This window comes from Rhineura floridana, chromosome 22, assembly GCF_030035675.1.
Source record: "Rhineura floridana isolate rRhiFlo1 chromosome 22, rRhiFlo1.hap2, whole genome shotgun sequence".
In the NCBI taxonomy this organism is placed as follows: Eukaryota; Metazoa; Chordata; class Lepidosauria; order Squamata; family Rhineuridae; genus Rhineura; species Rhineura floridana.
Genome location: NC_084501.1, coordinates 16,465,736 through 16,492,613, shown reverse-complemented (window position 1 = coordinate 16,492,613; position 26,878 = coordinate 16,465,736). Strand labels below are relative to the sequence as shown.

General features: G+C 50.6%; 2 protein-coding genes across 9 annotated transcripts in view; both read right to left on the bottom strand.

Moving 5' to 3' along the window:
- The window catches only part of GATAD2B (GATA zinc finger domain containing 2B), a 61,397-nt gene extending 60,189 nt beyond the window's left edge, over positions 1–1,208 (bottom strand). Inside the window, exon 1 of the mRNA XM_061605900.1 lies at positions 1,028–1,208. The gene's annotated coding sequence lies outside the window, so the exon portion shown is untranslated. The remainder of the gene's footprint in view (positions 1–1,027) is intronic.
- Positions 1,209–7,145: 5,937 nt separating this feature from the next.
- The window catches only part of DENND4B (DENN domain containing 4B), a 53,407-nt gene continuing 33,674 nt past the window's right edge, over positions 7,146–26,878 (bottom strand). For 6 of the 8 annotated variants that reach the window (XM_061605778.1, XM_061605784.1, XM_061605782.1 and 3 more), the window contains 14 exons: positions 25,973–26,096; positions 24,644–24,850; positions 23,016–23,144; positions 20,173–20,320; positions 19,143–19,307; positions 18,107–18,555; positions 17,863–17,967; positions 16,986–17,161; positions 14,231–14,417; positions 12,714–12,959; positions 11,101–11,209; positions 10,051–10,216; positions 9,264–9,328; positions 7,146–8,426 (listed from right to left, as the gene is read on the bottom strand). In XM_061605778.1, the coding sequence (XP_061461762.1) occupies positions 8,281–8,426; positions 9,264–9,328; positions 10,051–10,216; positions 11,101–11,209; positions 12,714–12,959; positions 14,231–14,417; positions 16,986–17,161; positions 17,863–17,967; positions 18,107–18,555; positions 19,143–19,307; positions 20,173–20,320; positions 23,016–23,144; positions 24,644–24,850; positions 25,973–26,096 (2,422 nt within the window). In that variant the 3' untranslated portion in view covers positions 7,146–8,280. The remainder of the gene's footprint in view (positions 8,427–9,263; positions 9,329–10,050; positions 10,217–11,100; positions 11,210–12,713; positions 12,960–14,230; positions 14,418–16,985; positions 17,162–17,862; positions 17,968–18,106; positions 18,556–19,142; positions 19,308–20,172; positions 20,321–23,015; positions 23,145–24,643; positions 24,851–25,972; positions 26,097–26,878) is intronic. The other 2 variants (XM_061605783.1, XM_061605786.1) reach the window with 1 other exon arrangement.

Below are 26,878 nucleotides of genomic sequence, written 5' to 3'. Positions count from 1 at the left end.
AAAAAAAGTTCAACCCTGCCCCTCCCCTCCCCATTAGGATGGCCTCGTTGCAATAGTGAGCCCCACAGACTCCCCTCTTCCGAACAGCCAGGACCACTCCAGGCAAGCCTAAAAAAGAGCAACCTCCCCACCCATCCTCCAGCTTCAGATTCATACAGATGGCACTCGCATACCATGCCACACACTTTCCCGGTCCCAAATATTCACAATATTCACCCCTAACCCCCCCATCCTTGAATGGACTCACACCCAGCCCAGCCCAAAGGCCACCAGGATGGCACCTCATCTCCTCCACCACTGACTCCCCTTTTCTGAACCCCGATGTCCAGGAGAGCTCCTCCAAGTCACCCACCCGAACCCCCAACCCATCCTTCAGCACGACCGCCATCTCAACGGCGTCCCCACACCATGCAATGAGCAAGCCACACAGGCCCTGCCCCCAATGAACCCCAATTTCCAAAACGGCACCCCAACCCCAAAAAGCGACCCCTCCCTTCCCCATCGAGCTAAGACATGCCCCAGCCCCAAAGGGCTGAGCAGGGATAGGCACAACAGCTCCTGATGGCGACAGCCGAGCCCCACAGATTCCGTTCTCTTGAACCCCCTCCCCCAATATCTAGGAAAGCCCCCCCAAGCACCCCTAAAAAAGGACTGCCTCCCACTCACCCCAGTCACGTGGATGGCACCCCCCATACCACGCCACTGAAGCTCCAACGTTCAAGATGGCACCCCCCCCAAAAATTACATGGTACCCCCACACTCCTCATTGGGAACCACACATCCCCTCCCCCCCCGCAGGCCAAAGGCCACGGGGATGGCCACCCACGCCCCAGTGCGACAGGCAAACCTTTCCCCCCTTTTTTGAACCCCGATATTCAACATGACGCCCCCTCCCACAACTCTGGTCAGCACTTCCCCCCCCAAAACGCCTCACTTGACCCCCCTCCCGCTAGAGGACCCCCATAGGGCACTGCCCCTGTCAATCAACACCTCAGCCCCGCCCCTCACATCCCCCCTCCTTCCTCACCTGACGGGAGTGCGCGCGTGTGGAGTTCGAGGCCCGTCAGGACGAGCGGAGGGCGACGACGGCGGGCGTGAAGGGGGCGGGCTGGCGGCGGACAGCAGACGCGGCGCCACCGACACCACCAGCACCAGCAGCCGCCGCCGGAGCCGGCACCCACCACAAACAATGCTCCTGATTGGGCAGCGGGCCCCGCCGGCCACGGCCCGCCTCCCGACGGCCAGCTACGACGCCTATTGGGCGAACCTGCGAGAGCGATTCGGGCCCGCGCCAGTCGGCCGGCGAGGCGGGCGCGGGGGTTCCCACCTGGCGGCGCCCATTGGCTCCGCCGGGCGGGTGAGTGGCGTTGGACGAGGCCAACGAGCGGCGTCGGAGTTCCCCGCGGGGCGCTTTTTTAATGGGTCCCCCTTTTTAGCCGCCACATCCGGGTAACCGGCAGCCTCATGGATGGATGCGTCGGCGGGCAAAAAAAGGAAAAGTAGATTGGCCTTCGTCCTCTTCCCTCAGGGCTTTTAGGCTCTTGTTGGCCACCGTAGTTTTTGTCACCCTCACATTTGCCTTTAAAAATGAATTAAAAATATGCCTAAAAAGAAGAAAGTACAGTAGTTGTTGGGCTTCTGGCCTGGGCAAATCCCTAGACTAGGCCCTAAGTCATATTTGAGTGAGTCAGTTTGGCAGAAGTGGCCCTTTCCAAGAAGGATGTTGCCAACAATCGCATATTATTAATATTATTAATGTGAGGGAAAAGAATGGCCACAGACACACACACAGTTGAAGGCTGCTTCAGTTGGCCCCTTAAAGCAGGTGTGGAGAACCTGTGGCCCTCCAGACATTACTGGACTACAACTCCCTTCACTGCTGGCCATTGGCCATGCTGGCTGGGGCTGACGGGAGTTGGGAGTCCAGCAACAGCTGAAGGGCCACAAATGTACCTCATTCTTGAATTTATTTTATTTATTCATTATTATGCTCTACACACTATATGTTTAAAGTACATGACTTCCCCCAAAGAATCCTGGGAACTGTAGTTTACCCCTCCCAGAGCTACACTTCCCAGGACTCTTTGGAGGAAGGTATGTGCTTTCCTTCAAGGATCCCATGGTGGCCCAAGGTCACCCAGTAAGCTTCATGGCTCAGTGAGAACCCTGGTTTGCCAGGCCCTAATCCAACACTCTAACCACCATGTCAGTACGCTGGTTGTAAAGAAAGCCTTAAACCTCATTCATTTCTTTACATCTCCTGTCTGTGTCTAGCTGAGTAAATTGTAATAAATATATTATCCAAGAAGGCAGAAACCAAAACATTTTAACTCAACAGTTTCAGATATATCCTGGTTTCTTCATTCACTTATTTTTCACACACGTTACATATAATACACAAATACATATTCAAGTATGTCTGATTCTATTAGCCAATCTTCAAAGCAAACAAAATAGCCCTACAAACATTCGTGCTCTGGCTCCTGAAAAGATCCCGTCCTCCCCAAACACCACTACACCACAGGGCCATCTCAAGACCATCTGTCCCTGATGGGGAGGAGAGAGATCTAATCTTCAAAAAGTTCCCCACGCCCTTTACAGAATGTCTTGGCTGTTTATTTGTATTTTACCTGATACATATGGTGAAGGTGTTTATGCAGTGCTGCGAAGCACCAGGTCTCTGATTTATTTTTTTACTGTGCCAGTGTGCGCTTTGTCTTGAGAGTGGTTGGTTTTGTTAATTGGTTGGGGAGACCTCATGTAAAATCATGCAAATTCAAGGGGGTCCGTTCTAATTCTACTGGATCCTACTTTTTTCCTCTTCGAAAAACAAAGTGTGTGTATACTTTTTTGCTGTCTGTCTGGGAGAGGGAGAATAACCAGGGTAGGATGGGGGTGGGTGGATGCCCACGGCACTCCTCAAGATTCCGAATGTGTCCACAGGCCCCCTGGTGATTTGTGTCTTGTGTATCAATCTCTGATCTAGTCTAATCCATGAAGATTTGGCACAAGCAGAGAGAACAAGCTAGCCTAAATACTGTATGGTGAACAAACGTTTGACTGTGTTGCTTATGATTTTCAATAAGTAATCAGCTATGCAGGTCTCCACATGTTGCTGGACTACAGATCCCATCCTTGGCCATCAGATATGCTGGTAGGGGCTGATGGGAATTGGAGTCCAACATCTTGAGTGGCAGTTTCCCCATCCCTGAGCTAAAGAGCTCTCCCCACACACTCCTGCAGCAGCATTAAGTCCGGAGCCTAAAATTATCTAATTGCACCACTGCCTACATCAGTACTGTCTTCCCCCAAAGTGGAGATCCTCTGGGGCCTCCAGATGTTGCTCCCATCATCCCTGATCATTGTTTTTAAAATAAAATAAAATCCGTTTCAAAAGAATGCAGTTCGCTGTGAGATTTTCAAAACTTTCACGTAGCAACTCCGCAGAGCTTGGAAAAGTTACTTTTTTTGAACTACAACTCCCATCAGCCCAATCCAGTGGCCATGCTGGCTGGGGCTGATGGGAGCTGTAGTTCAAAAAAGTAACTTTTCCAAGCTCGTGCAAAACTGGCTAGGAGGGTAACAGGAGACAGAAGGAGATCCCTACATGTAATTCAATCCTGGCTCTCAAGATGCTGTGGACTCCAATTCTCATCACCTCTAACGACAATAGTCCCTGCTGGGTCAGGTCAAAGGCCCATCTAGCCTAGCATCCTGTTCTGACAGTAGCCAAAGAGAAACCTCTGGGAAGCCCGCAAACAGGACCTATGCACAACAGCACTCTCCACACTTGTGATTCCTAGCAACGGGGATTCAGAGATGTACTGCCTCTGACTGTGGTGATGGTAGCCATCATGGCTAGTAGCCATGGATAGCCTTCATGAATTGGTCCAATCCTCTTTTAAAGCCATCCAAGTTGGGGGCCATCACTACCTCTTGTGTGAGTGAATGCCACACTTTCAACCATGTGCTCAGTGAGGAAGTCCTTTCTCCTTTGCCTATCCTGAATCTTCCAACATCCAGCTTCATTGGATGTCCCCAACTAGATTCTCGAATTATGAGAAAAGCCTATCCACTTTTCTCCACTCTATGCATAATTTTATACGCTTCTGTCATATCCCCTCTTATCTCCCCATCTAACTGAAAATGATGGTGACTGAACCTGGGGCCTCTTAAACGTGAACAAGGTGGTCTACCACTGACCTAGGATCGCTCCCCTAAGGGAGATGCCTAGGCACCAGCAGAAGTGGAACCCAGGTCCAGCTGTTTCATAGACGGGACCATTGCCCTGCTAAGCCATATTTCACAAAAAAGAAGAAATCATGTCCACATTTATTCCACTTTAAGCAGTCATGGCTTCCCCCAAAAGAATCCTGGGAAGTGTCATTTGTGAAGGATGCTGAGAGTTGATAGGAGACCCGTTCCCCTCACAGAGCTACAATTTGCCGTAGTGGTTTAACTACGGACATTTCCTCTTTCCAGAAAACTCTGGAGAATGTTAGTTCTGTTAGGGGAACAGGAGTCTTCTAACAGTTTTCAGCACCCTTCACAAGCTACCCTTTCCAGGATTCTCTGAGGGACGCCAGGACTGTTTAAAGCGGAGTAATAGTGTAATAAATGGCTGGGTGTGAACGTGGCCCAAAACGTTTCAGAAAGGAATGTAAGAACCTGTCTTATACTGACTCAGACTGTTGGTCCATCTAGCTCAGTATTGTCTGCACTGACTGGCACTGTAGGGTTTCAGCAGAGCTTGGAAAAGTTACTTTTTTTGAACTACAACTCCCATCAGCCCCAGCCAGCACCATGCTGGCTGGGGCTGATGGGAGTTGTAGTTCAAAAAAGTAACTTTTCCAAGCTCTGGTTTCAGGCACGAAATTGAATCTGGGACTTTCTGCATGCAAAGCCAGCGCTCTGCCACCGAGCTACGGCCCTTCCTCAGAGAGAATGAGAAAAAAAGAAAGGCGCCTGTGTGGAGATCCTAAAACAACGAAACCACACACAGCAGCCCCTAAAGCCCAAATTTTGCCAGGCCTCAACATGGCTGCCAGCTGACAAAAGGAAAAATGGCACCCGGCCAATTTGGACACCAGCCTGGATCTATGGCTTCCTTCCACTTCTCTGCCTTGCATTGGCTGCCGGCGCATGACTGACAGGCTCCGATTGTCCACGTCCCTCCCCAACAGCGAGGCGACATGGCCAATCAGCCTCTGCAACCACCCCCTCCCACAAAAAAAAAAAAGAGCAAGGGAAGTATTGATTTCCTCAACAGACTATTTCTGGCAAGCTCCAGCACCAAATGTCTGGCAAGGTCAGCCCAGGGGAGATGGGCAATTCGGTTACTGACCATTTTCTCTCTCCCCGCCCTTTTTCATTAAAAAAAAGCAACCCCCCCCAAAGTTGTTTTCCTAGCTTCATTATTTTATTTAAGGCATTTATATACCGCTTAACCACTGGCATTTCTAAGCAGTGCACCAAAAAAAAAAAAAAGAAGTAAACCAGACAAAAAGTAAAAAAGCAAACCAGACAGAGAATGGTTAAGGGCCACGGGAAGTGTAGCTAAGGGTAAACTACAGTTCCCAGGATTCTTTGGGGAAATCACATGCTTTGAATGTACTTTGCAGGAACTTGTGTGCACAAAGCCCTAGTCTTTAAAAAAAAAAAGCCCCTTCCCTTTGATGCTTGTCTTGGCTGTTTTTATGACAGTTGTAACAGATGCACATTGTTTCAGTAGTTCTGTGTAAGCCTCTGCATGAGGTTTGCTTTAAAGAGGAACAAAGGTCGCTTCAATACAATGAACTGCAGCACTGCTAGAATTAGCTTGGTCTTCCCATCAAGATCCTGCCTTATACTGAAGAGGACCATTGGTCCATCTAGCTCAGTACTGTCTACACTGACTGGCAGCAGCTCTCCAGGCCTTCAGGCAGAGTTTCTCCCACACTGGGAATTGAACTTGGGACCTTCTGCGTGCAATGCAAATACTCTACCACTGAGCTACAGTCCTCACCGTAGAGTTATTTAATTTGTTCAGTTAATAATGGGGATTTTTTCCCCAAAACCAAGTGTGGTATCAAACGAAGATCTACTTAGAGGAAAGCCATTGAAATGAATGGACATGTCACTCATGTTCATCAATTTCAGTAGGTCTAAGTAAGAGGTTAGACCCTCCGTGGCGCAGAGTAGTAAGCGGCGGTAACGCAGCCAAAAGCTCTATTCACGGCTGGAGTTCGATTCCAACGGAAGGAGGAAGTCGAATCTCCGGTAAAAGGGGTCGAGGTCCACTCAGCCTTCCATCCATCCGTGGTCGGTAAAATGAGTACCCGACATATGCTGGGGGGTAAAGAAAGGCCAGGGAAGGAACTGGCAATCCCACCCCATATATACGGTCTGCCTAGTAAACGTCGCAAGATGTCACCCTAAGAGTCGGAAACGACTCGCACTATAAGTGCAGGGACACCTTTACCTTTCCCATCATTGGCTCTGCCTCCACCTACCTTCCTATTGGACTGATTGCTTTCTGCCCCATCAGTCTCAATGGGCACTCAATGCACTCTATACACCCACAAAGATGGGATGCAGTTTACCAGGAAATTTCCCAGTGGAGCACTCTCCCATATACAGCTCTCCTCTGTTCCACCAGGGCAAGAGACTTTCCAGGAAGGCACAGGCAAGGCTTTCCCCTCGTCTCGAACGTCAAGTCTATCGACACATATTAAACTGGACAGCTCAGTAGAATATCCATGTTCAGAGGCAGTCTATCTCTGAAAACCCGATGCGAGGAGGCAAAGAGCGAAGAGCTGTTGCCGTCACGCCTGTGTGCAGGCTTTGCGGAAGCATCTGGCTGTCCACCATTGAAAACAGGTTGCTGAGCAAGACGGACCTTTGCGCTGATCCAACAGGGCTTCTCTCCTCCCTATCCGACTCAGGCCCTACTCAGAGTAGACCCATTGAAACCAATGAGCCTAAGTTTGTCAAGTCCATTAGTTTCAATGGGTCTGCTCTGAGTAGGACTCGTACTGAATGCCACTCTCGTGCTCACGAGAAGGGCCCTTGAAGCGGTTCTTAAGTGTTCGGCCTAGCTTTCGTGGTCTCGAGTTTCCGAGGCGAAGCTGAGCCCAGGGGAGAACACGCTAGCAGTACCCCAAAAGGAAAATACAGAAGCCTCTTTATTTACAGAACCAGGAACACTGAAACAAACAAACAATAATACAACAAACAGGGACTTGATGGAGATTGAACTCCATATTGCACAATCTGAGCCCTAAGGATAAAGCAGGGTGGGGGGACACTATGCACCGATGCTCTTGGGGTGGGGCAGGGAAAGGCATCTTCTGTTCCCCATTCTGGCCCCTTACACAGGAGCACCCCCCAGCAGTGGGGGGAAGTCTCACAACAAGCTGGGGGCTTGCCCCACCCCAGTGTACGAGTATGGCGAAGGAGAGAAAGAGCAACGCTTGTTGCATGGTGTACCCCCCCTCTCCAGCTCAAATCACCTACTATTGGGCTCCCCTTCTTTACAGTTAAAGCACAAGCAAGCACAAAAACAGGGCTCAATAATAAATAAATTATAAAATAGCTCTCTCTTTCCCCACACCCCACCGACCACTCCCCAAAAACACTGATGGTTAAAAAAATAACAATAAGCCAACTTGGCTCAAAATGGGTTGCGCCCTTTTCCTTAATTAAACTCTGACGTGTTGGGGTGGGGGTGGAGGGGGTGGATGGACTGACGGGCGGCCAGACTCGCCTTCCAGAAATAACACTGTGCACAAAAATATAGACAAGCTCTAGGAGGTCGACCCAGGCAATGAGGGTGGGTATACGTGTGTGTGTGAGTAAGGGGGTGGCATCTGGGTGTCGCATGCACGTGCAAAGTGCAATGCTGGGACAAGAGGGGAGGATGTAACCCCCCCCCCCAAAAAAAACCAACATACATGTGGTCCCCGAGACCCACCATCTCTCCACTGCTATCGTCAGACCCCCTTTTCCTTTTTGCTGCAGGGGGTGAGAAGGTATCCGAGTGCCATGCCGAAATCAGATGGAACTCTGCAGAGAAGACAGCAACGGCACTGACCCTCTTGTCCTACTCCACACCCATGGGGGGGGGGGCACCTGGAAATGGGAGGGAGGCGCTGTGGCTGTAGAATGAGCTCCCGCAACGATTTGGTTATCAGCTCCAGTTCTATCCTTGGTTACTCCTATGCATCCGGAATTGCAGGGGGCGGGGCAAGTGAGCTTGCAAGGGGGGAGAAAGAGGAGGCGGCGGCAGCAGAGAAGGCCCTGCTAGCATTCCAGATTGGCCCCAAAGGTTTTCCGGCAGTCAATGGCCTTGGAGGTGAGGGGTTGAGCCCTCCGTTGCTTCAGAGACTCCTTCCCCAGGCTGCTAGCTAGCTTAGAATAGGCAGACTTGTATTTCTTGTCGAAGTCGACTGAGGATGAGAAAGGAAAGGAAGATAAGGGGCTGGAGGTGGCTGTCTCCCCAGCTTGCATCTGGAAAACATAGGCAATACTGCAATTCTGGGACCTGGAGGAGAAGAAGTGCAGGAACGTGCCCCAAATTTGGAATTGAACATCTTGAGAATTTTGGCTTTCTTTGTTTTTGTTTTAATTAAACAAACACAGACAAGTGTCTAGTCCTCATGGATGCAAAGAAAGTGCCCCCACTTTGGAATCAACATCTTGAGAATTTTAGCCTTTTTCTTTTAAACACACACACACACAGAGGCAAGTTTCTAGGCCTCAAGGGTGCAGAGACAGACTTCAAAGTGCGTGGGTAACGTGAAATTGCTGAAGCCCTAGGGGCCTCTTTCTCACTCCACCATCACAGGGTGGCAGTGGTTTTTCTGCCCCTCCTTTGAAGGGCTCCATTTTGACCCACCCTACTTATTGAACAGTAGTCAAACCATTGGGTCCATCTAACGCAGTACCGTCTACACCGACTGCCGGCGGCTCTCCAGGGTTTCAGGCATGGGACATTCCCAGCCCTACTTGGAGATGCCAAGGACAGAACTTGGGAACCTTCGGCACGTGATGCAGATGCTCTCCTGCTGTGCCACGGCCCTTCTTAAGGGACTGGATCGGGGTGCTTCCGCACGCGAACCCACTGGACCGCATGTCCCAGGCTAGAAATCCAAAGAGGTGATCTGAGTCGCTCATCAGCCCCCTCTCTCTCTTTGGGGGCCCCCATGCCAATTCGAGTGCCTCCAGGCTAGATGGAGCTCGCCCGCCACCACGGCCCTGCCCACCGGCTCCTGCCTCGTCCTTACCAATATCCACGTGGTCTCTCCCCAGCGCGGCAAGCTTGAGGAAGAGGATCTCATGGTAAACGCTCCTGAAGCACAGAGAAGAATAAAACGAGGAGAGGGGAAATTACTAGCTGACGAGCAGGTGATTGCATTGGAGAAGTTCTTAACTGTTTTCAGAAGTTTCCGTTGTATCGTTTTACCACGGATACGTTCGCCACCCCTTGGGAGCAACATTGGTATGTTAGCAGCTGATGAAGGCGGAAGCCGAAACGTTTTGGCAGAACAATGAAAAACCTCTGTTTCGTTAATCACAGTTACACACACACATCTATACACACGCATCTATGTGTGTGTACTGCCTTTAAGTTGATTCTGACTTATGGCGACCCTATGAACAGGGTTTTCATGAGGGTGAGAGGCAGTGACTGGCCCAAGGTCACCCAGTGGCAATGTGGGGATTCGAACCCTGGTCTCCCAGGTCGTAGTCCAACACCTTAACCACTGCACCACACTGGCATATATATATATATATATACACACACACACATATATATGTATGTATATAATTTGCTTCCTCCTTGGAAGGAAGGTACAGGATATGAATTATTATTACTATTGTTATTATTACTGTTATTTTATTATTGTTGTTGTTATCATTATTATTATTCCAGGGTATCCAACGTGGGACCTTCAGTGTCCAAACCAGACGTACCCTCTGGAGGTACTTTTCAGGGGGAGTTACGAAATACAGAGCTGGGGGGGTTCACCACTGGGATGTGCGTGAGCTATGGGACAGAAGGAAGAGTACCTCTGCATATGTACGGGCTTGAGCTGCTCCTTCACCGTGTCCAAAAAGAGAGCGACGGCCTTGTGCAACTCGCCCATCCCGACGAAGCTCAGCATGGCCTCCAGGAACGAGAGCGAGAAGGAGTGGTTGTGTCGACGCCACGAATGGAGGCGAGTTGGGATGTTACCTGGGGGAAGACGCGGGAGAGTCAGGAAAGGAAGAAGGCTACATGTCCGCAAGCAGGCAGAACAGATTCACGGAATCCACCCATGAATTTTGGCTTCCCCTGCAAGAGTTGCCCGGCCAGAGGCATTGGTGGCTGTTGCCGTTTTCAGACTGGTGGGGAGGGAGCCCAACCGTAGGTGGAGGCAGAGCCAATGACGGGTGGCGCCAACTAAATTTTAGTTTGATCGCCATCCTCCTCCCTGCTGAGTTCTACATGGGCAGCAGTGAGACTACGGAGGAGGCTGACAGGCAGTGCTGCACTCTGGGCTGGTGGTAAGAAGGCAGACTTGAACCAAACAGGAAAGAAACCTAAACAAGCCTGGAAGAATTCAATTGGGCCAAATGATCTATCCATTCAAACATTACATGCAATTGTATTCTGTTTGAATTGGTTATCAGACCTAAGACATAATTAAAAAAGTCCACATGTATCATCAGAATACAATTCCACGTGCTAGGCCTTTCTAATAAATACGTCTAATATGCATAAAACGTCTAGCATTCATAAAACCATGTATAAAACAATCATTATATTTATATAATGAATAAATGAATGAATAAATAATGGGACTAGCCCTCCCTGTGCTTGTCCCCAGTATTCTGAGGCAGACTGCTTTTGAACATGGAGGCTCCTCTCCCAACCGCTATGGCTTGTTGCCCGGCTGGACCAGACCAAAGGCCGATCTAGTTCAACAGTGCATTTCCCCCCAGTGATCAAACAGGGAATCTAGGGAAGTCCCACAAGACGCGACAGCGGCAGCCCTGTCCTGAGATGGTGCCACTCCCCCCGCCCCGCCCCGGAAACTGCTAAATCAGTGGCTTGCTGCTCTCCAACGCGCCACTTACTGTGGAACCTCCAGAGGATGTAGAGCGGGGGGAAGCTGTCAGGGTCCGGTGTCAAAACGTCCCAGAGCAAACGCACGCTCACTAGCGGTCCTTCCTGAGCCGAGCCCTGCTGAGGAGAGAAGGAAGGCGACGGAGGGAGAGACTGAGGAGCTGGATGAGCTCCCTGGGTCTTCCAAGACGGCAGGACCCTTGGCGAAGCTGCTCAGCCAGCAGGCTGCAGCTGCTGCACCAGGACAGAGGCAGGGGTACTTTCTTCAGCCCAAGGGCCGCTTTCCCTCCTGGGCCACCTCCCGACGGCCATAGGCAAAAACAGGCAGAGGAAATCCTGCATTTACCCTTTGTATAGTCAGTTCAAGTTTCTACACACACTCAGACACCCCTCTCGGTCCTCCATCCTGAGCGAGAGGCATGATTGAGCAAGAGGGGAAAAAGCAGGATCAGTGAGGGGTGCAAGCCTGGGGAGAGTTCCGAGGGCCAGGTGCAGAGGTTTGCAGGGCCACATTCAGCCCCCCACCCAGGCCCGAGGGTCCCCACTGCTGAGCTAGATGGAGCAACGGATGATGGGATTTGTAGTTCGACGGTATGCATAAGACTCCATCCAGTTCCCGGAAGCCAGCATGGCCAATGGCCAGGGTTGATGGGAGCTGTACAAACTAATCTGGCACCAGGCTGGGGAAGCTTAGCTTAGAGGAAGCCCCAAAGCACAATCTATGGCGCTGCGCGGTCTGGACTTTTAGGCCTCCCGTAATTGAACGCACCTCCATACAAAGCTAAACCAATTCCCTGCAAGTAGAAAAGAAGCATGTCACTGAGATAGCTAGAACCCTTCTCTCTAACTTACCAATTTTCTATGCAGAGCAATATCTTTTTTGTGTGTTGGGGGGGGGAGGGAGCATTAAAGAAGGCAGCCACCTATGCGGGCCTGCCTGGCATATTGGTTACAGCCAGGATGTGGCACTCCGTATGTTGCTAGACTACAACTCCCATTGTCACTGACCATTGGTCATGCTGGCTGGGGCTGATGGGACCTGGACTTCAGCAATACCTGGAGGGCGGTGGGCTCCCTACCCCTGATTTACACCACTGTGATTCCTGATTGGTTGGGACACACTTCCAGGACAGGAGTGGGGAACACATGGCCCTCCAGATGTTGCTAGATTACAACACCCATCATCCCCTGATCATTGGCCATGCTGGATAGAGCTGGATGGCCACAGGTTCCTCATCCCTGCTTTACATCTCTGTAAGTGCATTTAATATGTGGTCCCTGATTAGTTGGGACAAGCGCCTAAGACAGGAATGGGGAACCTGTGGCCCTCCAGATGTTGCTGGACTCCAGCTCCCGTCATCCCTGACCACCGGTCATGCTGGGATGGAAGCTGGATGGAAGTTACGAGTCCAGCAACAAATGGAGGACCCCAAAGGTTCCTCACCCCTGGATTACAGGGGTTAGACTAGGAACAGGGAGATCCAAGTTTGAATCCCCCTTCAGCCACAATACTCTCACTGGAAGACCTCAGGCCAGCAACACTCCTTCTCTCTGAGCCCAACTCAACCGATAGGGTCATCGTCGTGAGGATAAAATGGGGAGGAGCAGAGGAGAGATGTGTTACCTGGGGCACAGACTGGACATGCTTCGAAGCCAGGATCAGCTGGGGGAGGCTGCTGGGCAGACCGAGGCGCTGGAAATACCACACCAGATTCCAGTAGATGATGGGGTGGTTGTCCACTAGCTCTGGCTGAGACAGGAAGTCCCCTCCCTCGTTCTCTAGGAGGCTTTCTAGCTCCTTCCGCAGGACTAAGGGGCTCAGGTAGGCAAACGCCAGGTGCTCCACATGGGGGGCGGGGCCCCGAGGGACCTGGAGGGGCAGGTCAGAACAAAAGAAAGGGGGCGGAGAGGGAAGAATAAGAAAGGAGCCCAGACCACCGTCAGCACCAACCTTCCCGTGTGGACCACTACATTGTTCAAGGATGATCAGGGGACTGGAAACAAAGCCCGGTGAGGAGAGACCGAAAGCACTGGGCATGTTTAGCCTTGAGAAGAGAAGACTGAGGGGAGATACGACAGCACTCTGTAAGTACTTAAAAGGTTGTCACACAGAGGAGGGCCGGGATCTCTTCTCGATTGTCCCAGAGTGCAGGACATGGAATTAATGGGCTCAAGTTACAGGAAGGCAGATTTCAGCTGAACTTCAGGAGAAACTTCCTAACTGTTAAAGCGGTATACCCATGGAACCAATGACCTAGGGAGGTGGTGGACTCTCCAACACTGGAAGCATTCAAGAGGCAGCTGGACAGTGCCCTGTTGGTGATGCTTTAAGATGGATTCCTGCACTGGGCACGGGGTTGGGCTCAATGGCCATACAGGGCCCTTCCAACTCCACGATTTCTTTCCCTCTGCACAGCTACTTCTGCAATCCCTGTCACACACCCCTCGTGCCTTTCAGTTTGCATAATTAATTCTGCAATTCTGCCCGCCGCAGAAAAAGGCAAGAGATTATGCAGGTTATGGGAGTTCTACCCTCCAAGAGCTAAGAGTCTAACACAGCCACCTCCCTTGCATCTGAGGTTACAGCAGGCGAAACCTGATTTTTAAGAACGATGCTGAATTGCAGACCCCGTACTCGGCCTGGTAGAGAGCAAGGCAAATGAGACAATTTTTACATCCAGCCCACTTCAAATATTTCAGAACCGAGCCGGCATTTGATGCCAAGGTCACAAGCCTGGACGCAAATTACTTTTATTGTTATATGCCTTCAAGTCGATTACGACTTACGTTGACCCTATGAATCTTTTCGGATGCATTCATAGGTTTTTCATGGTAAGAGGTATTCAGAGGTGGTTTCCCATTGCCTTCCTCTAAGCCTATGGCACCTGGTATTCCCAGGCGGTCTCCCATCCAAGTACCTGACCCTGCTTAGCTTCCGAGATCAGACGAGATCGGGCGTGTTCAGGGTGTATGGCCACAGTACAAATTAGTAATATAGCATTATTATGATTATGATTCGCTTGTTACTAAAGCCCGTCAAGCCATGACACTCCTGCTGCAGTTCCTATCCTCATCCCAGATTTTCTGTTTTCTAGGTTGAAAATAGAGAGTACAGAATGATATTCCCAAGCCCATCCATACCAGAGACTCGGTGAAGCCATTGCATAATGACCCAGTCCTAGATTCCCTGCCCGGTTCCGGCTCCGCTTCGTCCAGAGACAGGCAATGGTAGCGGTCGCTGAGAACAGGACCCTGGCTGCCTAGGGCAGGCGCTTCGCTGTCCCGCGGCCAATCAGAAGAGATGGAACTGGTGTCCGAGCTGTCGATGCTGGGCAGGCAGAAAGGATCAAGAGAAAAACGTCTATGCCTGGCCTGGCTGCCAAATGTCAATACATTCTAACCCTCTGGGTGTGTGGGATGGGTGGGGTTTTTTCTGGGCAAACATGAGGCCTAGAATTTTATTTTTTAACAGATATGGTAAAAGGCAGAGCAGACAGACAACTTGATCATCTCTTCATGGAGAAAAGGAGTGTTTTTGTGATGTATTTTGCAATTAAGTACAAGCTAACACAGATCCATATATGCTGTTGGGAACTCTATGATACCAGCATGCTTTATCCGATTATGTAATGGAAGTTTAGCAACTGTCCTTACACCTGGTTATTTTGTTTTATGCAGATTAACTGTAAATAATATATATATTTACCTAAAACAAACACAGTTGCATTGCAAAAATAACAGCCGTGATGAAAGTTAAGGTTGAAAGGAAAAGAAGGCCTTACAACAGTCCTGTAAGGTACACCGATCAGTATTATGCTCCCCAACACACCAGCGGCTGAGAGTTGCCAATGGCTTTTTGGGGGGGGGGGGCTACTGAATTTGCAGCTGAGGATGCAATTCGAAATTCATAGTTCCATTTCAGTTGCTTTTTCACACCAGCGCAGATGGCTCAAGCAAGTGAGCTGAATGACAATGCACCTGCCACCACCAAACGGGGCAAACAGCCATTTTGGGGGCAGTGGGGACCAGGTCTAGCCCTGCCAAAAAGGTGGTACAGTAGGGCCCCACTCATATGGCAGGTTCCGTTCCAGGCCCCTGCGGAAAAGCAAAAACCACCGGAAAGTGGAGCCCTACTCAGATGGAGCGCGCGAGCTCCCCGCCCTACAGCCAATCGAGCCATCAGCTGTAGCACGGGGAGCTCCAGCAGCCGCGCTCCAGCTGACAGCGATTGGCTGTGGCACATGAGCTCCCCGCGCTCCAGCTGATCACGCACTCCAGCTAATCAGCTGGAGCACGGATAGCTTGCATGCTCCAGGTGATCCCTGTCAGTTGTAGCGCACTGATCGCTGTCAGCTGGAGCACAGTGGTTGGAGCTCCTCACGCTACAGTTGGTCGCCCCACTGGTGCCGCCATATTAGCAGCACGCTGAAAAGCAGGGCGCCGACAAGCGGGGCCCTACTGTATAGGTATGAACAGAAGGAACACTCAAGAATTCCATTCAGTCTGCATTTTTAAGCAAGTGATTTGATTCGGCTTTCTCAGATGAACGCTATTACCGTTCGGTTTTCCTTCTCTGCATTTTCTGATACATCCGTGGTGGCTGGTGCCCATCGGGGCTGGTGGGCCGGAAGGCAGGGAGCGCCCAACAGTAGGTGGAGCCAGAGCCAACGATAGGCAGATCCAACTCATTCTAGCTTTGGCCTCACCCTCCTCTTCCCTGCTAGAGGACTGTATATATGGGTCTGCATTATCTTGGACTTCATTACACCAACACTGAGACTGAGGAGGAGGAGGAAGCAGACAGGAAGGGCCACTCTCTGGACCGGCTGGAAGGCAGTGCCGCATTTGCCCTAAAGGACAGGCCTCCCCTGTGATACAATCCGCTGCTCACAAATCATAGCAAAACACATATAGGGTAAAATGCGCATTAAAAATGCACATTCTAAGATAAAATGCATGTAAGAATAAAGCAAATTATATACATACATACATATATATGTGTATATATGCGTGTGCGTACTGCGTAACTGTGATTAACGAAACAGGTTTTTAATGTTCTACAAAAACGTTTCGGCTTCTGCTTTCATCAGCTGCTAACATACAAATGCTGTTACCAAGGTGGCAGTTATAGAGCTCTGAGGATGGAATGCTCAGAGGGGCTTCCTTTGCAGAAGCTAAGTAGTGAAAGGCATACCTTCAGTCCCTCCCAAAGGCTCTCTGGAACAAGATCGTTTTCAGAAGTCTACACAGTGTATGTGTGTATAGAGCATGTGTACAGAGTATGTGTGTATCTATCTATCTATGTATATCTATGTATATAAACGTAATTGTGATTAACCAAACAGAGGTTTTTATTGTATTAACAAAACGTTTCAGCTTCTGCCTTCGTCAGCTGCCAACATACATATGCCATACATATGTTGGCAGCTGATGAAGGCGGAAGCTGAAACGTTTTGTTAATATAATAAAAACCTCTGTTAGGTTAATCACAATTACGTTTATATATATATATTTAGGTGATTAACGGAATCCTTCTAGGGATCCAGAGCAGGCTTGAGTGAAGTTCTGCTTGTTGCTTTCAAAACTGTCTTATATGTATATATGTATATTTATATATCTACGCACATATATATATATGTACATACAGTGTGCATGTGTGTGTATATATATGTCTGTATTTATATGCATATATGTCTGTATGTATCTATATATGCATGTATGTGCGAGTGCATATATATGTCTGTGTGTGTATGTATGTAAAAAGACATCGCAGATTGATGCAAATACAGGATGGAAAGGACTTTTGAATCAATACAAGCAGAACGGATGTAGGCTGGAAATAAGACTAATCAACCTCTCTCTAAGGAGCAGAAGAGACCCATCAGGAGGTCCTGACCTGGAGGCAACCTGGAAATCCTGGATCTCGATACTGAGGAAGGGCACAAAGAGGCGGGCACAGAAGGGGCAGGTGGTGTTGAGGTTGGAATCGTCGGAGCTCCAGCCCGCCATCACCTCTTCGTCATACACTAATGACTCGCAGGCTTGGCACCGGGAGCAGCTGGAAAGCAGCACCTGAACAGGGGGTGGGTGGGTGGAAAGGAAGATCAGGAAGGCAAGGGGCTAGGCAGGGGCCGAAGAATCACGGGAGAAGGACTCTTTGAATGCGTGCCCCGTGGCACATAAGTTGTGGGCTGGGGAGAGTGGAGCCCTGCCGCATGGCATGGCAGTGTTCAACCAGGCCGCAGGAGACGGTGAGGTTCAGGCTGTGCCCTGCAAAGCACGGAGCTCTGAGGCTGCTCCCGGAAGGAAGAAGTGATGCCCAGTCCTTATGCAGGAATAGCAGCAGGTGCAGCCTGACTGTGAGCACCACCCAGGCCACAAGACGCTGCTTGATTCTAAGGAGCCCAGCCCTCTCCAGTCATCTCCTACCACGATGGAGCACGGCAGGCTTAGGTCTTCCACAGTGGGGTCCTCAGAGGCAGAGGGCAGCAGTGCCACATTCTTGGGGGGGCCTACAGATTCTTCTAGCAGCAGCGCCTCTGGGGGTGGCCCTGCGCTTCCTTCCCCTTCAAGCTCGGAGTCCTCGCCTCCATCTGTCGGGAATGCTTTGATTTGGATTCCTGCATTGAGCAGGGGGTTGGACTCGATGGCCCCTTCCAACTCTACTATTTGATGATTCTATGGTCACGTGGTGAAGAGGAATCTGACTCCCAGTCCCTGGCAAGGGGAGCTTTTGAGGGATTCGGGCTAAAGGTGTGGTGGCTGGAACATACCTCGACAGCTGGAGGCTCCGAAAGCCGGTCACTGGATTTGTGGAGGTTGAAGCTGCAGACGGAGCTGTCCGAGAGATCGTAATCGCTGCCCACTGACACGGAACTCTGTCGTGGAAAGGAGGGGATTTTTTTTTTTTTTTTTTTAAAAGAGGGACCTACAGGAACTGGACAGGAGCCTCTATTCCACACCCCAGCAAGGTCTCCGGCACAGATACCAAAGAGCTTGCAGCTCCGGCCTCCCTACCTCAGAGGCAGTGGAACCTGGACGTTCGCGAGGAAGCAGAAAGCGCCCTTCCAGTGGACTACGGCGAGGGAGGGTGTCCCGCTGCTCAGAACCGTAGCGTGCGTGCGAATGCTCCCCCGAGGAGGGGTGTCTTAGCGAAGACCGCTTTATGGGCGACAGCAGCTGCTGAAGTTTGGCGGACAGGCTTCGGCGCGGCGTGCCCCCCGCGCCACGACTTTCCGACATCTGGCCTGGCCCTGGCGCGGCCTCTTCCAGCTGTCCCAGGCCCGGCTGGGTGTCTGTGCTATTTAGGGTCAGCCTGTCACTCTCGTCTGTCAAGAAGCTGCTGACATCCGATAGGCTCCCATCCTCGGACATTCCAGGCCCGTCCTGCAGGCCCCGCAACCAGGGGTGCAGAGCGGGGAGCGTGTCGCTGCTTCCATGGTCCGGCCCACCCAGGACCTTGGTCGCTGCAAAATGGGAGAGGACAGCAATGGATTTATAAGGATTACAGCAGAGGCGGAGAACCTTGGAGCTGGGGGGTGAACGGGATCATCCAGGAACTCTCCTCAAGCTACACCCCTCTTTGAACCCTCCTTGAGACTTTTTCCTCCACTGGGCTGTGTCCTAGAACTCTCATAATGCCTCTTCCTTGCTTAAATGGAGGATAGAGACAGGATGTTTACAGGAACTAGCCTACTGCACAGAGGTAATATTTACATCCAATGCTCCACCCACTTTTGTCTCTGGTCCCACCCACCAGGGGAATATGGTCCTCGCAAGGTTATCCAGAAGCGAAACTGGCTCCCAGGCTGAAAAATGATCCTCACCCGTGAATTACATGTCAGAAACAAGGAGACCCCTCTTAATCTCGCACACCTCCTCTCCTGGATATATCGATCCTGTTCCACCTATTCTGGGAATCCTCGATGGAAACATGGATTTCAATTTCTTCCCCCCCCCCCAAAGGTAGTTGCCAGATCTGTCTGTGCCACCCTCCTGTGGTGCCTTCTGGTGACCTTCCTCAAGGAAGCCTCCACCTGCCTCCAAAACTCACAGCGGGCCACTCCGGCTTCCGGTTCATGCTGGGGGAAACTGAGGCTGCCGCTCTTCACCAGGGACGTGGAGGGAAGATTCTCGGTCAAGCTGCCCCCGGACCAAGTTGTCTGCCGCTGCAGACCGGACCGAGGCCGGGATCCTGGTGTCTTGATGCCTGCACCCTCTGCAAACATAATTGGAGAAAAAAGCCATCTTCGGCGGTCATCTTGGACAGGACATGTTAAGTACAGGACTATTGGCAATGTGCTCATTTGCTAACGTATCCATCGCCCCATCCCCTGCCGTCTTGCCATCAATGACCTCCCAGTGTCCCCTTTCTGACCCTGGTTCAGCCCTCCTTTTTCAAGGGAGCGTATGGAAATTCAGCCACACTTTTAAAGACTTCTTTAAACCATTAGCACTCTCCCTCCCCAACATATTTCCTCTTCCCGAACTGCTTCCATCAGTGTGGCCATTCTGCCAGGCTACATCTGAGGGAAAGGTGAGACAGCAAGGCTCCCTCCATTGGCTTGCCTGGGACCAGCTGCCACTGAGGCTCCTCCCTTCCTAGAACTGTCTCCTTTAGTGGCCGTTCCACCTGGCCATTCTATGATAAGAACTGATACCTGAATTTACTTATTTCCCTCTCTGTTTCTTTCTTCCCCTGTTGAATTGTGTTTATTAGATTGTAAACTATTATTGTGAACTAGGAACTGTCTTGAGGCCAATTGTAAAATTATAATGCTATAGAAAAATATATATATATATATATAAAAAAATCGAACCAACAAAAATATTTTAACCAATAAACACAACCTCTGCTTTGCAACCAGGAGCATGACATACTTTGCGGCAGCGATAGGGGAGCCGAGAGCCAGATGTTGCTAGGCTATAACTTCCACCATCCTTATGGGGCTGACGGAAGTTGAAGCCCAAGAACATCTGGAAGCCCCAGAGGTTTCCCCCCATCCTTGCATTATGGAAAATGCCATGCATCCAGTTATGTGTGTGTGTACAAGCAAGCCCCTTATCCGGCCCCTACCACATACCCGACTGGCCGCCGACACTCCGCAATCCCGCGTCGCGCTGTCGCAGCGGCTGCCGGAACTGGGCGGCCCCCAGGACAACATTCCGCAGCTTTGCCCAGCGGAGTCGGCCCCCCTGGGTACTGGAGGGCCATTTGCATTCCAAAATGGCCTACAGAGAGAAGCCGGGGAGAAGAAGGCAAGATTCTAGCAAAGCAAGATGGCAGGTAGAAGGTAAACCGTGAGATCTACTGGTGGATAACTGGGCGACTTGCCAAAGGTCTGCAAGGGTTTCCAATTCCCAGCTACACAGCATTTGCATCCCCCCCTAAATTGGGCTGCTGGAGAAAAGAATGCTTGGGGAGAAAATCAGGAGAGGGTTCTTTTTTTTTTAAATGGGAATGGATTTGTGATTTTGCCTCTGGCTCAAGATGGCGGATCACAGAGTTTCTGGTATTTATTTCATTTATGCCATACCTAGACCACCCCTCAATCAAAGTCCCCTGGAAGGTTTGCAAAAATCAACAATGCATACAAACACCGTGTGGTCGATAAAAAGCTTCTGTACAAAATTTCATAAAAGCATGGAACCTCTGCAAAAAGACAGGCAGGTATAAGATGTGACTGCTCAGTTATTAAATGTTAATAACCACAATAACAACGGCAGCAGCAGTGATGATCTCTTCTGCTTGGATTGCACCAGGTGAGGACACACCGGCCATCGGAGTTGTCCATTTTGCACACCGCAGACATTCGTAACGTGGCATAAGGCGTAAGGTGGCATGCCAAAACGGTGGTTTGTGTTCATGACGGACAGCTCGTTAGATCCTACAACATTTTTTTTTTACTATGTTTTTAATTGTAATTTTGTTTTGGAATGTTTTCAACTGTGTTTCGTATGCCCCTCTTTTTCTTGCTAAATTACTTTGCTTGTGTTTGCCACCCTGGGCTCTTTCGGGAGGAAGGATGGGATATAAATTCAATAACTGAAATAGTAATACAGTAGGGCCCTGCTTTTCGGCGCTCTGCTTTTCGGTGCTCCGCTAATACAGCGGCACCAGTGGGGTGATAAGCTGTAGCATGGGGAGCTCCAGCCACCGTGCTCCAGCTGACAGCGATCAGCTGTAGTGTGGGGAAGCTTGCGCACTACAGCTGATCGCTGTCAGCTGGAGCTCCCCGCACTACAGCTGATCGCTGTCAGCTGGAGCTCCCCGCACTACAGCTGATCGCTGTCAGCTGGAGCGTGGTAGCTGGAATACAGTAGGGCTCCACTTTCCGGCGGTTTTTGCTTTTTGGCGGGGGCCTGGAATGTAACCTGCCGTATGAGTAGGGCCCTACTGTACCACCCTGAAGCCCAGCTGCCCACACTGATATGTCCCGTATGGCAGCCTGAGGACTCGGATTTAATCGATGCACCAGTCACCCCATTCAAGGGGGAGCCCTCAGCACCCTCTCCTATACCGCCCTGGCCTGAGCATGTGGCTCTTCCCACCATCCTCGGAGTCTGAGGACGAGTCTCCTTCAGCATCTCCTGCTGCTTGGTTTGCAACAGCGCAGGAACACAGGACTGAGGAATAGGCTACCAGCCCTTTAAACAATGCTTACAGCTCTCCCAAGGAGGAAGAGCCACTAAGCCAGGTGTGGGGTACCTTGGGCCCTCCAGAGGATGCTGAACTACAACTCCCATCAACCCCAGCAAGCATGGCCGACGGTCAGGGATGATGGGAATGATAGCTTAGCAACCTCTGGAGGGCCAAAGGTTCCCCACATCTGCACTTTATTTATTTATTTATTTATTTAAAATATTTATATCCCGCCCTTCTACAATATAAGAGGGCACTCAGGGCAGCTTACAAAAATAAAATAAAAAAATGTACATAATAAAATAAAATAATAATAATTATTATTAAATTTTATTTATACCCCGCCTTTCGACCAAAGGCCCTCAAGGCGGCTTACAAACAAAAATAAACACAGGTATAAAAACACAATATAAAACTACAATAAAAATACAGTAAAAACAATACAATTTACAAAAATTAAATTAAATAACAAATAACATTATCATAATATTGTTAATTAAAAGCATGGGAGAGCCCAGAGATCCAGTCTGAACAAGTTATTAGTTAAAGTGAAAGTCCTGGGGAGCCCCAGGTTCGAGTCCCTGCTCAGCTCCCTAGGTGACCTTGGGACCATCATCTTCCCTCCAGCTAACCGACACAACCACAAAAACATTAAAATAAATTAAAATACATAAAATACAATACACGCACACACATATAAGGATTGGTACTAAAGGGGACTACAAGGGTAAAATTTAACGTAGAATGCATAAGGCCTCAAATGACTCTGGCGCGGTGCTGAGAAAACGTCTGCCAAAGCAGCTTCTGCTGGGAGGAAGGGCAGGATATAAATCAAATAATAAATAAATGAAATAAATAAAAGCTCAGCCAGCAGAACCTACAGGGAGCTCTCCAGGGTCCTAATCTGCCTTGCAATGCTTCAGTTCTGACGTGGAGTGGAAAGGCTCTGATCATAGCTCCTCCGCAGGTCTCAATCCCCAGGGGAACAAGGCACACTAGACCTTTCCCTATATACCTACACCTGTGCGCAAACCTATTACAGAAAGGTGTCCTCTCCTGTCACTGTTCAACTCCGGGGGGGGGGGGGGAAACAAAAGTGTGTCCAATGACACGGGGTGGTTCCTCCTTTGGGGTTCAAATGAGAGCATGCAAAGTCTGTGCGTGCCCACCCAAAGATGTGCTGGGGAGGTCCAGGGTGCGAGAGGGAAGGGCGAGGCACAGAACGCTGACCGTTGACAGGGGCAAGGGGCAATTCAGAGAGGTCTGAGGCGACGGAGCAGGTACCTTGTTATAGTAGCCATAGGTGATGGTGTTGGGCACAATGCCGGCCCGCTTCATCTCTAGTAGCACCCGGACCGAGAGGATGGGCTCGCCATACTGACCACACAACTGCATCAGGATCCGGTAGCAAACCTGAAGGTGCGGGACGGCAAAGAGAATGCATGAAAGGCTGGAGGTCCCTTCTTCCCCCTTATCCCTTGGACAAGGGAGAACTCTGCACAGCCGGCCTACAATTTCATATGCCATTGCTTTTTTCTTTTTCACTCAAGGAAAACTGGGAACTGTAGTTCTGCAAGGATCACATGTTTCGAGTTGTTTGCCGGTCGCTGCGGCAGCTCAGGATGCACATTGTCTTTCCCGTCACTGGTACCTGAGATCCGTACCCCCACCCCCACCCCCACAAACACACACAAGAGACGCTGGGGATTGAATCTGGGAGCCTTTGCATGCAAAGCAAGCGCTCCACCACTGAGCCACGGTCCCTCCCACTAATCCAGCGGAGGCTGGTCTGTTCGGGCAAGTCGGGCACTCTCCCACCAACCTCAAATCTGCCCTTAGTCAGCCTCCTCCTGCCTGCCTTCTTACTTACAATAACTTCCTCCACCTTAGACACGGTGTTACCCCTTACAGTCGGCTTCGCCTGCTATTGGCTGGGGCTCGACCTATCATTGGCTCCGGCTCCGCCTACTGTTGGGCTCCCTGCCTTCCACCCCACCTGTCTCAATGGGCACCAGGCACTACTGCTGAGTTCGCGGAAAAGGTTGGAGAGTTATTTTCTAGGGGCGCAGGTATGTGAAACAATATTTGTTTTTAACAATACGGAGGGTGACCTGGACGTGGTAAATTTGGAAAACCACATCTTATGTAGAATGGCTGGACGAGCTGGGTACATTCAGCCTGAAGAAAAGATTAAAGCAGGGAGAGCCGACAGCTGTATTTAAATTTCTAAAACAGGGGCGAACAGGAACTGGATCTGGATGGCGGGCCGATTCTTCATCTCACCAGCCTCTGCAAGTGTGAGAGGTGGGAGGGGCCCAGCCATATCTTTACCTGCCCCATGCCTGATGCTATACATGATATCAGGTGTAGGGAAAGTGGGTGTGGCTCGGACAAAATGGCCTGCTGGGCCAAATTAGGTCTGTGGGTGAGTGGTTCCCTACCACCCGCCTATAAGATGGAGCAGACACGCTTCTCTGTCTTCCCCAGAAAGCAATCAGTGGTAACTGCAGGGAGGCAGATTTCAACAGAACATCAGGAGACACTACTTCCTAATGGGATTAACTCTTCAAACACGGAACAGGCTGCCTCAGGAGACGGCAGCTTCTCTTTTGAGGGAGGTATCTAAATGGAGGCCGCGCAGTCACCTGTCAGGGATGCTGAGGGTGCAAGATTACCCTGCTGAGCGGGGTTTGCAATAGATGACGTCCAGGGTCCTTCCCAACTGTACGATTAGCAGTTTTGGTTGCAAGATTTTTGCACTGCAGATCCTGTACTGAGCAGGGGGTGGGCTAGATGACCTCCAAGATACCTTCAGAGTTTATATATACTAGAAGAGCCTCCCCCTTTTTGCAGTTGCATGGGGGGGCAGCAGCGGCAGAGGGGTGGGGGGTGAGCAGCAGGAGTGCCGATACCTCATCCGGCAGCACGACCTTCTTGGTCTCCATCTGCCTGAGCACCTCGTAAGCCGTCTGCAGGGCCCGCACCTTGGAGACTGCAGCCCGCACGTAAGTGGGCAGGTTGATGAACCACAGGCCGTAGCAGTGCCCCAGCAGGCACTTTGCCCACATGTCAGGCACCGAGGAGTACTTCTGCGCCACCCGTTGCGCGACCTTCATTTCCTAGAGCGGGCACGATTCAGGGGGGGGAGAGGAGACGATGAGAAGGTTGCAATTTAACTTGAGCTTTATCATTGCTACCCCACCCTATCCCGAGGACTATGGGTTGTATCCAATCTTAATTCTGCTCAGACCCATTGAAATGAATGGGCATGACTCTCTTATTTCCATGACTCTACTCTGCGTAGGGCTTAGCTGAAGACAACCTAATGATGGTGGCAGCGACAGTGAGAAACCTCTTTAATCCCATTGAATAGAGATAGGAAGACAAGGGGGAAAAAAGGAAAAATCCCATTTTCTTCTGTTTCCCCCCCCTCCCAAATTTTGTTTTCTCCCCCCTGGAAAAATTGGGGGGAAATGAAATACACACACACACAAACCGATGTTTCCATCTTTTTCCCGGGGCTTCACATATCTGCTCTGGACTCAACAGCACAGGCCCATCATGCCAGGGTGGTGTAGTGGTTAGAGTATAGGACTAAGACCTGGAAGACCAGGGTTCAAATCCCGACTCAGGCCCATGAACTTCTTTGGGTGTGAGCTTGGGCCAGTGGCTGTCTCTCAGCTTAACCTACTTCACAGGGTTGTCATGAGGATAAAATGGGGAGCCGGGAGAGGGGGAGAGAACAGTGTGCTCTAGTCAATGTCCCTCAGCCTAGCCCACCTCACAGGGTTGTTGTGAGGATAAAACGGGGAGGTGGGTGGGAGAACAAACTACACCACCTCAAGCTCCTTGGAGGAAAGATGGGATATAAATGTAATAAATAAATCAATGAAATGAAAATAATTTTTAGCACCATGCATCTCTTCCCCTGGGGGTTGTTTCTTTTGTGTCGTGCCCTGACCGCCCCACAACCAACCCACTCAGGATAGCGCCGGCTTTCCTCCCCAACTGGGAGGCAAATGGGTAGCTGCTTCCCAACCAAGCAGGCCCTACTTTAAAGCAATGCAAGACAGTGCATCCTGGCTAATAAAACGCACACACAGACACAGTGTTCTCACTGGTGGGCTTCCATTGCCCCGCCCTCACAAGGGGATGCGCGATATGAACAGCCCCCCTCCGGATTTTATCTCCCCCCCAAACGATGATCCACAGAGCTGGCCAAACCCAGAGGTGCCTTCTACCTGTTTGGTCCGGCGCGGCGCTGGGCTGCTAGGGGCGCTGCTCCGGGCTTGGGAGAGCGAAGGCATCAGCTGGTCCTGGGGCCGCTCAAACAGCCTGGTCTGAAGCTTGGGAAAGCCATCGTACCTGGGATGCAGAGAGAGAAGCAGGACTGAGCTTACGAGATGTCGGGAAGCTGTCTTACGCCGACTCAGACAGTTCAGCCATCTAGCTCAGTGTTGTCTGCACTGGCTGGCAGCGGCTCTCCGTGGTTTTCAGGCAGGGAGTCTTTCCCAGCTTTAGCTTCCGGGGATTGAACCTGGGACCTTCTACATGCAAGGCAGGTGCTCTCATACTGAGCTACGAGCCGCCCGCCAATTAATTGCCTCTCTGTATCCAGGACTGAGTTCGCCTGGGTGCTTATCTGCGCAGTCCCACCCTGGACTCTGTTGGTTACCTGGGGTGTGACCGGGGTTAGTCATATCCATCAATTTCAAGAGTCCTTCTGTGAACAGAGCCGACGTTGTGCTACAACCTGAAAAAGTGTGAAAACTCACTGGGCAAAAACTACGCAAGACCAGCCCTGCTGGATCAGGCTAGTGGCTCCCCTAATTCAGCATCCTGTTCTCACAGAGGCCATCCAAACGCCCCATCGGGAAGTCCGAAACCAGGACCTGAGCGTGACAGCAACTCTCCCTACTTGCAATTCTCAGCAACTGGCATTCAGAAGCATCCTGCCTCTGACAGCAGAGAGAGAATTTAGCCATAAGAGGTAGCTACCCATTGATACCTCCTCCAGGAATTGGTCTAATCCTCTTTTACAGCCATCCGAGTTGGGGGCCATCGCCACATTTTGTGGGAGCAGATTCCATGTTTAACTACGTTGTCCCTGCTTGTGATTCCCGGTAAATGGTACACTGCCTGAAAGC